The sequence below is a fragment of the Aotus nancymaae genome, unplaced genomic scaffold (genome assembly GCF_030222135.1).
Source record: "Aotus nancymaae isolate 86718 unplaced genomic scaffold, 86718_ANA_hifiasm-v0.15.2.pri h1tg000079l, whole genome shotgun sequence".
Taxonomy (NCBI): domain Eukaryota; kingdom Metazoa; phylum Chordata; class Mammalia; order Primates; family Aotidae; genus Aotus; species Aotus nancymaae.
In genome coordinates this window covers 5,672,540-5,686,147 of record NW_026988494.1, presented here as the reverse complement: position 1 = coordinate 5,686,147, position 13,608 = coordinate 5,672,540, and the positions used below count along the sequence as shown (strand labels likewise).

Below are 13,608 nucleotides of genomic sequence, written 5' to 3'. Positions count from 1 at the left end.
GAACTCGTCAATTCCCCTGTATGCCATGACATAGACATGAGCATCACAGACTCTTCCTGTCCTCTGGCTACCTTCTGAGGCTTGTGGCTTTCCATGATGAAGAACAGAAACCATGACACAACAGTGGCAACAGGCTTTTAGTATCATCCACAAGCCTCCCCTCCCTCACATGGAAAGAAAACGTGAGCCAGTGTTTTCCCTCCTTGTCTTCTGAGGTGCTCCAGTCAATGTCCCAGACAGGACAGCTGAACCTTCTCTGTGGCAGGATCAGAAACGACAGGAAGTGCTCACACACTGAATGTCTGTGGCTGCCACCACGACAGGCTGCACATTATCCTACAAAAAGACAAGCAGCTTCAGCACAACTGGAGCTCCTGTGGGGAGGCACTTCTACTCTCACGCTGCTCAAAATGACCAGGCTGTCCAGACTGAATCAGAATCACAGCCATTCTCGATACTGTTCTGCCCAGCAGTAGAAGAAGTAAGTGGTAACATCTCACTAATCAAAACACACCAGGGTTACTGTGTCTTTACAGACATTCTACTTGGAAGGGGAGATGAGAGACGAGAGGACAAGGTGTAACTAAAGAAGGTTAGAGAGGTGGCTCGGGGTACGGAGACGAGAGACACACATACGTTCTTTTCACTTGAAGAGTAGATAGCGGATAAACTTGAAACAGCTTTTATTACTCACTTACATCCCTGGAAGCCAACAGATGGGATCTCTCATTGCCAAGTTCTAATGTGTTTCACTTTCATGCTCGGCTGCAGGACACTGGGCTTGCCAAATACCAATAAGCTGTTGAGAGTGAGGTAAGTATCAAGAATCTACAGCTTGATCCTGAGCCTCCATCGCACAAGGAAAGTGCTCACTCTAGGTGAATTTCCACAACAGGCAGTAAGTATGTGGGTCCACAGACACGGACATGGAAGATAACCAATGTCCATAAGAAATATTTCCTCGCTTAGTATAAAACATATAGAGGCAACCCCTAAGGGTAATTTACATCTATTCTTTGAGAGGGCTCATTACGAGTACTGCAGCAACTAATTCTTATCCTAATGGATAGTCAACAGAATGGCTATTACGTTCAAATATTAAGGCAACCTAGATAATAAACCTCAGGAAGGCTCTACATTGTGTCATTCTGATCCTTTTTGAAATCAGTCCTTGAATACTAAGGCCCAAAACTCTTGAGATGAAAAATTTTGATTCCTATCAACCAGCCACCTCAGTGCCTGGGCTTCTTTCTTGGATTGTTCAAAACTGGATATCCACATCTTTCGTAAAGAGTTCAAAGATGGACGCCGGAGTGGTGAGAAAGCAAACACCGTGGGCTCTGGGCAATGCAGGTGGGTGTCTTCTGCCTTCCATCTTTTGGGTGGTAAGCCCTGCATGAAGAGAAGGGAGAAATGAATTAAAAACATATGATAAGGAAGCACAAATCCCCTGTTCCCATCTCACAAGAATGTGGAACTCAGCACAGACTTTCCTTAAAGCAAGAGTGTTACCCCGTGGAGGTAAAGGGGAAAGAAAGCATTTCACATATTGCCTCACTCAATTCTTGTGGTAAGCATAGTAAACAGATGCTACTACCCCATTTTACAGGGGTGGAAACTAAAGCACAAAAAAGTTACATATATGGCTCCAAACAGTATATACTTAAGACTGAATGTAGCTTTCTTCACATTCTAAAGCTTTCCCCTCCCTCTGGTTATTTATCTGTTGATTTGTTTATTTCTTTTCCACCTATTATCCCACCACTACCCTCCTCCCCATAGGCAAATATTTTAAGGTGTTTAACACAGTTCTTTGTATCTGCATGTAAAGGTATTCAAATACTCTTTGCGAAATGTGTTCTCAATCTCTGGGCATTTATCTGTAATATACTTATATGCTATTGTATATCTCATTTGTTTGCTACTTTTTCACCAAGCACTGTTTTTACATCTATCTATATTGTCACATGTTACAACTAATCCTTGTTTTTAATATATTTCCACTGCACTCAACTGTCCCCGGTACTAAGATGTTTCCACCAAATAATAATACCTGATATTTGCATAATCCCTCCCAGCTTCAAAATGCTGCCACGAGCTTGGTCCACATTCAGTCTTGGCTGATTTCCACGGTCTCCTAACTAACCCCTTGATTCCACTGTGGATCCTCTGCAGGCTACACTCAGCAGCCCTTCTTATTCCAAGTTAAAGGCCAAGTCCTTAAAATGGCCTGTATGTTCAGGATTTGACCTTCCATTGATTTAGAAGGGAGAAAGGGCGAAAAGAAAAAACAGTAAAAGAGAAAGAGGGGGCTTTGCAGACGCAGCCGCCACCTGGAGCCCTGTAGTACCAGCCATGGTCAACCCCACCATGTTCTTCGACATTGCCGTCAAGGGCGAGCTCTTGGGCTGCGTCTCCAAGCTGTTTGCAGACGAGGTTCCAAAGACAGCAGAAAACTTTCATGCTCTGAGCACTGGAGAGAAAGGATTTGGTTGTAAGGGTTCCTGCTTTCACAGAATTCTTCCAGGATGTACGTGTCAGGGTGGTGACTTCGCATGCCATAATGGCACTGGTGGCAAGTCCATGTACGAGGAGAAATGTGATGACAAGAACTTCACCCTAAAGCATACAGGTCCTGGCATCTAGTCCATGGCAAACGCTGGACCCAACACAAAGGGTTCCCAGTTTTTCATGTGCACTGCCAAGACCGAGTGGCTGGATGGCAAGCATGTGGCCTTTGGCAAGGTGAAAGAAGGCATGAATATTGTGGAGGCCATGGAGCGCTTTGGGTCCAAGAATGGCAAAACCAGCAGGAAGGTCACCATTGCTGACTCTGGACACCTTGAATAAGTTTGACTAGTGTTTTATCTTAACCACCAGACCATTCCTTCTGCAGCTCAGGAGAGCGCCCTCCACCCCACTTGCTCGCAGTATCCTACAATCTTTGTTCTTCGCTGTAGTTCGCTTTGGGTTCCATGTTTTCCTTGTTCCCTGCCATGCCTAGCTGGACTGTAGAGTTAAGTTTATGATTATGAAATAAAAACTAAATAACAAAAAAAAAAGAAAAGAAAGAGGGAAGACAGACAAACTCCAGAATAACAGAGTGAACACACATATCTAATTTCACTTCCTCCAGAAACACCATTAAAATGAGCGTAAAAGGACTGATCTTGAAAGGCACTGACCTGTAAGAATTGGTAGAATGGAAGTGAGCAGAAGCGTAACAAAACTTAGAAGACAAGGAAAATTAGCAGCTTCACAGTGGGAAAACCTAGCACATGCCGCCTGAACCAAGCAATCAAAGTTAACGTCACCAGTTACACGTTATGTTGGTATAATGCACTCCCCTAACACAGGGGTCCGCAACTCCCGGGTCAGGAACCAGAACTGGTCCGCGGTGTGTTAGGAACCAGGCCGCACAGCAGGAGGTGAGCGGCAGGTGCCTGAGCATTGCAGCCTGGGCTCTGCCTCCTGTCAGATCACCAGCGGCATTAGATTCTCCCGAGAGAGAACCTTACTGTGAACTGCACATGCGAGGAATCAGGTTGCTCCTCCTTATAAGCATCTAATCCCCCACCCACCCACCAGTCCATGGAAAAACTGTCTTCCACGAAACTGGTCTCTGGTGCCAAAAAGGTTGGGAACCGCTGCCCTACTAGGATGCAATGAGAACACTTTCACCTCTGTGGTATTATTCCCCAAGATCCATAACCCAAGTCTTAACATAAGACAACATTAGACAAACCGTATGAAGGGACATTCTACAAAATACTGACCAGCACTCTTCAAAAGTTATTAAAAGTAAGAAAAAGCTTGAGCAACTGTCACAGATTGGAGGAGACTAACAAATCGTGATGGCTTAATTACAGCTTGGTATCCTGGATTTGATCCTAGAGCAGACAAAGGATGTCAGAGAAATACGGCGAAATATGACTAAAGAGAAATATGATTAGACTTTACAGTTTAGCTAGCAGTATGAATTTCTTATTGGTGACCAATGTACCACAGTTATGAAAAATTACAGCATGAGGGGAAGCCAGGGAAAAGGCATACAGAACTCTGAACTATCTTTGACATGTTCTATAAACAAAAGTACTTCAAAATTAAAAGTTGTTTTTAAAAAGGCAATGGCAAAACGCCTTCAAAATTCTGAGAAAAATCGATGTCCATTTTAGTAGTTTCCAGTCAGCTAAACTATTGCTTAAATTTAGGAGTCTTGCTCTGTCACCAGGCTGGAGTGCAGTGGCACGACCTCGGCTGACTGCAACCTCCACCTCCCAGGTTCAAGCGATTCTCCTGCCTCAGCCTCCTGAGTAGCTGGGACTACAGAGACTACATGCCACCACACCCAGCTAGTGTTTGTACTTGCAGTAGAGTCGGGGTTTCACCGTGTTCGCCAGGACGGTCTCGATCTCCTGACCCCTGGATCCGCCCGCCTCAGCCTCCCAAGTGCTGGGATTACAGGCGTGAGGCACTGCGCCCGCCAACATTTCATACCTTCTCCCGTGTACCTCTTCTCAGGAAGCAATAGGAGAGTATGATCAACCAAAACAAGAGAATAAACTAAGAAAACAGGTGAAATAGCATGCAGGAAACAGACGTCGATGGAAGAAAAAAAAGAAAAAAAATTCCCAAAATGCTGGGGAAGTGACATCCCAGGCTGCCGCTCACACTAAGGTAGAGGACAATCACCACACAAGGAAGTGGGCTGGAGGCTCCGGGAGAGATCCCTTCCACAGGATCAAGAGAGCTGGATGCCTGCCTTATTTCAACATCTTCAGAGGAGATTTAAACAATCAACAAAGACTGAATGACTGATAGGTCCACGGAAAAGTAATCAAATAAGAAGGCAATTGTTACCTGGGAAAGAAACAAAAAACTGTACAGGTAAGGGGAAAAATGATGGTGTACTACGTGTTTTATTTTGTAATAATAGTCACACAGTTACAATCAAACACTGAATATAAAAAAAATAGTATGTAAATGTGTTACTTAGAAACACTGAGCAAATAGGCCGGGTGTGGTGGCTCACACCTGTAATCCCAGCCCTTTAGGAGGCCAAGGCAGGCAGATCACTTGAGGTCAGGAGTTCGAGACCAGCCTGGCCAAGATGGTAAAACTCTCTCTACAAAAACTAGCCGGGCATGGTGGCGCACTCATAAAATCCCAGCTACTCGGGAGGCTGAGGCAGGAGAATCACTTGAACCCGGGAGGCGGAGGTTGCAGTAAGCCAAGATCACACCACTGCACTCCAGCTTGGGTGACAGAGGGAGACTCCATCTCAAAAAAAAAAAAAAGAAAGAAAAAGAAACATTGGGTAAATATCAAAATAATTAAATAATTAGCTAAATATTGTGGTTGCTTCTGGGAAGGAAAGAAAAGAGAAAATAAGTGGAAGACTGCTGTTTTTATTAATTAACTGTAGAAATATTTGATTCTTCAACCTAAATCCATGCATATATTTTTCTTAAAATAAAAAACAACACTGTCTTAAGGCCGGGTGTTGTGGCTCATGCCTGTAATCCCAGCACTTTGGGAGGCCAAGGAAAGCAGTTCAAGACCAACCTGAACAACATGGAGAAAGCCCCATCTCTACTAAAAATACAAAACTAGCTGGGCATGGTGGCGCATGCCTGTAATCCCAGCTACTCAGGAAGCTGAGGCAGGAGAATCGCTCAAACCCTGGAGGCGGGTTGCAGTGAGCCGAGATCGCACCATTGCACTCCAGCCTGGGCAACAAGACCAAAACTGTCACAAAAACAATTTTTATAACAACTGTCTTAATGCCTTAATGTGAAGACAGTACATTATGTGTCAGGTTTATAAGGATTAGAATCTTCATCCATCCCAAATTTAGAAAGCATAGCAGAAAAACCAGTTTGGAAATATAAAAATACGGGTGCTACCTATGATTGGCTCAACACATTTTCTTTTCCTTAAAACTCCCATAGGAAACATATGAGGAGATACTAGGAGAGTTTAGTGTGAAGAGGAGATGACTTTGAATGAACAGAGTTCATCTTCAAGCATGTGAAGGGACTAGGTAAGTGGAAGTGTGAATTAACTTGCTTGGTAAAGTGTGAAGGGTAGAGATTCCCAAGTCCTCCTTTCTCTTGGGAAACACTGATGGATTATCATGAAGTCAGACTTCTCAAGGCCTAGAACTTGAGCAGGGATTCTTTACCAAGCACAGAGAACCAGAATGCAAATTCAAACTGCAAACCATTAGGAATGCTAAGATTTAAAATCTGGGAAGTCTGTGTATGAATACCAAGTTCTTAGGACGAAAGGTAGTCTCAAAATTGTGATTACTTTAGCCAGGGTTCATGGTGGATAGAGACTGGGTTTGAAGGAAAGGCAGGACAAAATCAAGTAAGGAGAAGCACGGTGATCACCACAAAACAACTTTTGAGAGGCCACTGCTCACCTCTGTTGGGGGGTAGGTTACAGATGCCAGGCTGTCTCCCGCCAGACTGAGGAATCAGAGCCAGTAGCTAAGAATTGACTATAAAAGGGAAAGTTTCAGTTCAATACAAAGAGCAATGTAACTGTCAAAACAAACAAAAGAAGATAAAATAAGCTAGCTTTAAAAATAATGAAATCACCAACACTGAAAATGCTCTAGCACAAATTAATGGATGGCTTGTTCATGATACTTGAGTCACCAGTCAGCTGGTAGCTGTACAGATCACATAACCTTCCATGGTCTTCCCAACCCTGACCTTGCACAATTGTTTATGAGAAAGTCAGTAATAATACCCGATTTCCTTGCCTTCCCACTCAGGAGTGGAGTCCATCAAGTGTGGGATAAAGTTCCAACCCAAGGTGACATCACAGAGAAAAGAATCTTATGAAATGAACTCTTTACTCTAATATTCTGCCAGAAATATTTCACAGTGTGACCCGAAGGAAGTGTGTCTGATGAAGCATTTATGACAGTTTTAGAAGTAACTTAAGTTTCGGCATCCCTTTCCAGCTGAGGTCTTGGGCAGAAAAACCAGCTGTTTCTAAAGTATGATTTTAAAAGATTTTGTTTCCAAAGAGAACATGGTTCCAAGCAATGAGAAAAATACAGATACTCCTCAAATTCATAACCTCTTGAGCACATCAGGGAACTGAATTCCAGAGGGTGACAAAGCCCCTTCGCGGAGAGATGGATAATCTGTTTCACCTTTGGCAGAACACAGGAGAGAGAGGTGATCACCATACAAACAGGTAACAAGAAATCAGTTAGCATTTTAATAAATTCTTAAGAGCGGAGTAACCATATCAGCTGGAATAGCTGGGATGCCCAGATACAAAAATGAGAGTTCAAACTCATCAAAAGCTCTTTTCTATGGACCTCCATCAAATGCTCAGAAGGAAGATTGGGCGCAGCACAGGAGACTAGAAAGGTCCCCCTCCTTGGTACAGTGGGGGGGATGATCCTCCTCTGCTAGAGGACATTCAGGAAGCCCCGTCACCTTCCCCATACCTTTCCCTCATAAATGTAAAAAAGCCTTAAGTCACTGCAGGAGCAGTAGCAAACCCTTCTTCTGCTCCCAGATCCAAGGGAAAAATCTGTTACTTCTGGGGAAGAGGAAGAAGTAAAACTCCTCTTTCTCATGGTTGGGGACAGGATGGAAACCATTTTGGGCCTAGGATCCTATCATGATACCAGAGTTACACCACTGGGGAGGGACACAAACTCTCTTCCTCCAAACTAACCACAGATACAAGGCAGAGCTTGGCTGCCAAGGGAGGAAGAGGCAAGGACACTGGAAAAGCTTCGTCCCTGAGACCTAAGAATCCAGACCCTGCCTAAGCCTGAGGCTGTGAAGACAACAAAGAGCCTGCCCTACTCCCAACAGAAGCCTACCGCTAAGGAATGGGAAACAGGAGTTTGCTGGTGGGGAGAAGAAAGAGTATTGAAATAGACCTCATCTGTGGGATAGCAACGCAGGAATTGCTAAAAGCTGAGGGTGAAGGAGAAATACTGAGAAAAACTCTTTAGCACCCAAGGTCCCACTTTAAACATAGGCAGTAGCAGTGTTTAGTTACTGGATAATTATTACTGGAAACATTTGAAACCTGTGGAGCAACACAAAATCCAAATCCAGCTCAACTCCTGACTAAACTGACTCTACCCCAAATATGATTTGGCTTTGTGTCCCCACCCAAATGTCATCTTGAATTATAATCCCCCTGTGTCAAGGGAGACCTAGTGGCAGGTGATCGGGTCATGGGAGTGATTTCCCCCATGCTGTTGTGATAGTGAGTTCTCATGAGCTCTGATGGTTTAAATGTGTGGCATTTCCTCTCTCGCTCTCTCTCACCTCCAGCTTTGCCGTGGTAACATGTGTTTGCTTCCCCTTTGCCTTCTGCCATGATTGTAAGTTTCCCAAGGCCTCCCTCGCCATGCAGATCTGTGAGTCAATTAAACCTCTTTTCTTATAAATCACCTGGTCTTGGTTAGTTCTTTATAGCAATGTAAAAACAAAGTAATACACGTCTCCCCTCCTCACCCACACACTGACAGCCTTGACAGAAAAGAGGCATGCCCACTGCCACACATAAATGTTTTTGATATCGGTCTCTATGCTTTTGTACATAATGTCCAGGAATCAATTAAAAAAAAAAAATCACGAAACACATAAAAAGAGAAACAAAACATTGTCAAGAGATAAAGCAATCAACAGAACCAGACTCACAAATGACTCAGATGTTGGAACTATCAGGCAGGAACTTTCAACTACCATTAATGTGTTAAAGAATATAGTAGAAAAGGGAGAGAAGATGCATGAACATAAGGGGAATTTCAGCAGAAAGATGTAATATAAAACAGGAGTTAAATAGAAATGCTAGGTTTCTGCAGCTAAGGGGATGGTAAATTGGGTGATCCCTAAGCCACTTTCAATTCTGACATTGTATGATTCTAACACCATCACTTCAAGAAGAGAAGAGAAGATAAATGATAAGAAAATGGATGGTTTATATGTAGAAAACATGAGATAACTAATAATCTCCCACCTGGAATTGTTCCTTCTCATCTTCAATTTAAAATACAAAAAGTGACCAGGTATAGTGGCTCATGCCTATAATCCCAGCACTTTGGGAGGCCAGGGTGGGAGGACTGCCTGAGGTTAGTTCAAAACCAGCCTGGGCAACATAGCAAGATCCCATCTCTACAAAAATAAAAATTAAAACATTAGGCATGGTGGCACATGCTATAGTCCCAGTTACTCAGGAGGCTGAGGCAGAAGTATTGCTTGAGTACAGCAGTTCAATACTGCAGTGAACTATAATTGCCCACTGCACTCCAGCCTGGGTGACAGAATGAGACCCTGTCTCGAAAAAAAAAGGCCAGGCACTGTGGCTCACACCTGTAATCTCAGAGCTTTTGGAGGCCAAAGCAGGAGGATGGCTTGATCCCAGGAGTTTGAGACCAGCACAGGCAAAACAGTGAGGCCCCCAACTTTACAGAAAAACTTTAAAAAAATTAACCAGGCATGGTGGCATGCACCTGTAATCCCAGCTACTCAGGAAGGTGAGATGGAAGGATGACTTGAGCCCAGGAAGTCGAAGCTATAGTGAACCATGACCACACCACTGCACTCCAGCCTAAGCAGAAGAGCAAGACCCTGTCTCAATCAATCAATCAAATTTACATATGTATATATATAAAATATATAAAGCGATGGAAAATTACTACAGGCAACTCCAGTTAAAAAGTAAATTTTATTAACCTTAAGACAGATTGTTTTGTTCAGTTTAAATACAGATAGGAAGTCACCAAATTATCTTGCCTTTTAGTCCTTTTGTACTAAACGCTTTTTTCCTGGAAGTCTTCCCCCATTTTTATACTTTATATTCTAACTTAAAAAGAAATTCAAACTATTTAAAACATCACGTCTAATCCGTAGGAAGAAAAATTTTGAACTAAGGTACTTCTATCTTTGAACAACTGACGTCTGTGATACAGGAAGTATAAGGTTGTACCCTTTGAAGATAGTAGATAAAAGTTTATTCAAAGAATGTACATGTTAAGCAGCTCATGCTCCTCTGGTAAGTGCCCATTTGATGACTTAGGGTTACCACTTCTGGCGGTAATTTAGTACCAAAGGATGTGTTATGCTACAACGCTTTAATATGAGGACAGTGCACTTAAATGCAGCATTTGTTATGAGTTAATCTTAGCGTGGTAGTTAATGGAATCTCTGTAGCAGCTGTATTCTGATATGGTGGCAGCAGTACTAACAGCTGGCTGCCAGTGATTAAGATGGCCTTTTGGAAGACCCTTGTAGAATCTTTACCAAAAGTATCCAGATCTCCCGTTTTAGAGAAGTTTTCCTTCACAGTCCACAAAGCTTACTCCTTTATTTAATAATGTCTATCTAAATTGTAAGCCCTGTGACAAGGGACCATGTCTTTTCTTACCACTGTCTAGCACAATATGGCCAAAATCAGAGTGCACCTTCAATAAAATTTTTTTTCAACTAGTTTGTTTAATAAAATAGGCTGGGCACAGTGGCTCGCACATGTAATCCCAGAACTTTGGGAGGCTGAGACGGGTGCATTGCTTGAGCTCAGGACTTTGAGACCAGCCTGGGGAACAGGGCAAAACCCCTCTCTACAAAAAACACAAAAATTAGCCAGGCATGGTGGCATGCGCTTACAGTCCCAGCTACTCAGGAGGCTGCCATAGGAGGATCGCTTGAGCCTGGGAGCTGGAGGTTGCAGTGAGCCTGAGCTGAGATCGCACCACTGCACTCCAGCCTGGGTGACAGAGACCCTGTCTCAATCAATCAATCAATCGGAGACTTCCAAATAAAAATGGTTGACTAGATACATACTATTAATTTCATTCCCTCCTGAAATCCCATAAAATGACAGTAAGCTGTTTTATATTATGGCATAGATTCCCGAAGAAAAATACAGCAGAAAATAAAAAATTTTGTAATTTGCAAAGTTAACAGATGTGTGGCGAATGACTTAGCTGATGTGGGAAAGCTGAGTTCTAAGAAGCAGTGGGAAAGCAGGAAAGCAACTCAATGTCCACCGCAGCGTGCACAAGATGCTGCGGAATTTGGTGGCACACAGAAGAACATCTGGAAGTGGGCGGAAAGATGGGGCTGAAAGGGAAGTGGTTGCGAGTTTTGTAGGCAACTGAAGACCTAAACCATCACTGTGCACAAGCAAGAAACTGATGTTCTCCTACCCCAGCAGCAGCTGAGTATCGTCCAAAGAAACTTGAACAGTAGATCATTAGACTAGGGGAAAGTAGGCATGAATGAGGGTAAGAGCACCTCACTCTAGCAGATTCCTGACCTTCTCAACTTCATCTATCCCTCGTTCCACCTGCACAGGGCTACCTTCCACCTTCCAACATGGGGAAACCCTGACTCTACCAAATATACAAAAATTAGCTGGGCATGGTGGTGTGCACCTGTAATCCCAGCTACTCGGGAGGCTGAGGCAAGAGAATCACCTGAACCTGGGAGGCGAAGGTTGTAGTGAACTGAGATTGTGCCACTGCACTCCAGCCTGGGCAGCAGAGCGAGACTCTGTCTCAAAATAAAAACTGCCCACCTCAGACAGGAAACTAAGTCTGAAACAACACCATCATCTTGGAAAAACTGCAGAGATCAATGACCCATAAGACTGAGGAGTTGTTCCCATCATAATCACCACCACCACCAATTAATTCACCTTTCTGACCGCTGACAAAAACAAGATAAATCTCGGCAGATGATAGGGGACTCAGGAACTTCACCTGACAGTAGTCTCAACTGCGGCTGCCTTGCTGAAATTAGTATCCATACAGGATCAACATGGCCCCGATCAATATCTGATATTGACGCACACCAATAAGCAACCACTGAGAGAAAGCTCCCAACAAGCAGGTAGGTATTATGAGTTATCATTTAATTTCAGCCAGCCTGTCCCTCTGACCAACAGTATACCTCATCTCCTTCCATGCGACTTCCTGCCCTAGAATCTAACTGCTGGAGTCACTGTGGAACTCTTCTCAGCACCCGTGTCACACACATGCAACCCAAAAGTTGGAGGGAGTTAGGACCAGTGGGGCAAATTTTGGACCACAGAGAAAACACGGCACATGGATCAATTTCCCCCCTTTTTTACCTAGAAGGAATGATCCCAAGATGCCATATGTTCTTCTCAGGGGCAGGGTCCTGAGAATGAATCAATGAGTCCCACTTAACACTCAGCCTAGTAACATCCTCGCATCGTCCTCTCTCCTTCCCTGGCTCAATCCTCTGCTCCTCCCTCCAGCTCTCTAGGACTGCACTCCCTAACAGAATCCCAGCACAGACGCCTCTGCTTCCATTTCTGTTTTCTGTGGAAGCCAGGTTAAGATCGTTGGTACTAGGAACACTTCTGCACTGTTGGTGGGAGTGTAAATTAGTTCAATCATTGTGGAAGACAGTGTGGCGATTCCTCAAGCACCTAGAAATAGAAATTCCATTTGACCCAGCAATCCCATTACTGGGTATATATCCAAAGGATTATAAACCATTCTGTCATAAGGACACATGCACATGAATGTTCACTGAGGCACAGTTTACAATAGCAAAGACTTGGAACCAACACAAATGCCCATCGAGGATAGACTGGATAGGGAAAATGTGGCACATATCCACCATGGAATATTATGCAGCCATAAAAAACGATGAGTTTGTGTCCTTTGTAGGGACATGGATGAACCTGGAAACCATCATTCTCAGAAAACTGACACAAGAACACAAAATCAAACACCCACGTTCTCACTCATAGGTGGGTGTTGAACAATGAGAACACATGGACACAGGGAGGGGAGCATCACACACTGGGGTCTGTGGGGGAGAACTAGGGGAGGGACAGCAGGGGGTGGGGAGTTGGGGAGGGATAACATGGAGAGAAATGCCAGATATAGGTGATGGGGAGGAAGGCAGCAAACCACATTGCCATGTATGTACCTATGCAACAATCCTGTATGTTCTTCACATGTACCCCAAAACCTAAAACACAATAAAATATATATATATATAAAAGATCGTTGGTACTAGGAGTGGCTCTAAAGAGCATTATTCACCTGATAGCAATAAAAGCCCCATTGCTGGTAGTAAACCACCATTAAAATTATTATCACCTGCTTTATCAACAGTACTCAGCACCTAAGTGAAAAAGAGGTCCTACTCTGAGAAGAAATAGCTTATATACCAAGAGAAGCAGCAAAGACTAGGGTGTACCGTCAAGAACTGGGTAAGTGGCTGGGCGCGGTGGCTCATACCTGTAATCCCAGCACTTTGGGAGGCTGAGGTGGGAGGATCACTTGAGGTTAGGAGTTCAAGACCAGCCTGGCCAACATGGTGAAACCCCCATCTCTACTAAAAAATACATAAATTAGCCAGGTGTGGTGTCCCATGCCTGTAATCCCAGCTACTTGGGAGGCTGAGGCAGAAGTACTGCTTGAACCTGGGAGGCAGAGGCTGCAGTGAGCTGAGATCACAGGCAACAGAGCGAGACTCTTGTTTCAAAAAAAAAAAAAAAAAAAAAAAGGGGGGGTGCTGGGCACCATGGCTCATGGGTTTAATCCCAGCACTTTAGGAGGCCAAGGCAGGTGGATCA

At 43.9% G+C, this 13,608-nt stretch overlaps 1 protein-coding gene across 2 annotated transcripts in view; it reads right to left on the bottom strand.

Moving 5' to 3' along the window:
* Positions 1 to 666: 666 nt before the first annotated feature.
* Positions 667 to 13,608, bottom strand: part of FUT10 (fucosyltransferase 10) — a 107,944-nt gene continuing 95,002 nt past the window's right edge. For both annotated transcript variants that reach the window (XM_012476078.2, XM_012476079.2), the window contains one exon: positions 667 to 1,392. In XM_012476078.2, the coding sequence (XP_012331501.2) occupies positions 1,165 to 1,392 (228 nt within the window). In that variant the 3' untranslated portion in view covers positions 667 to 1,164. The remainder of the gene's footprint in view (positions 1,393 to 13,608) is intronic.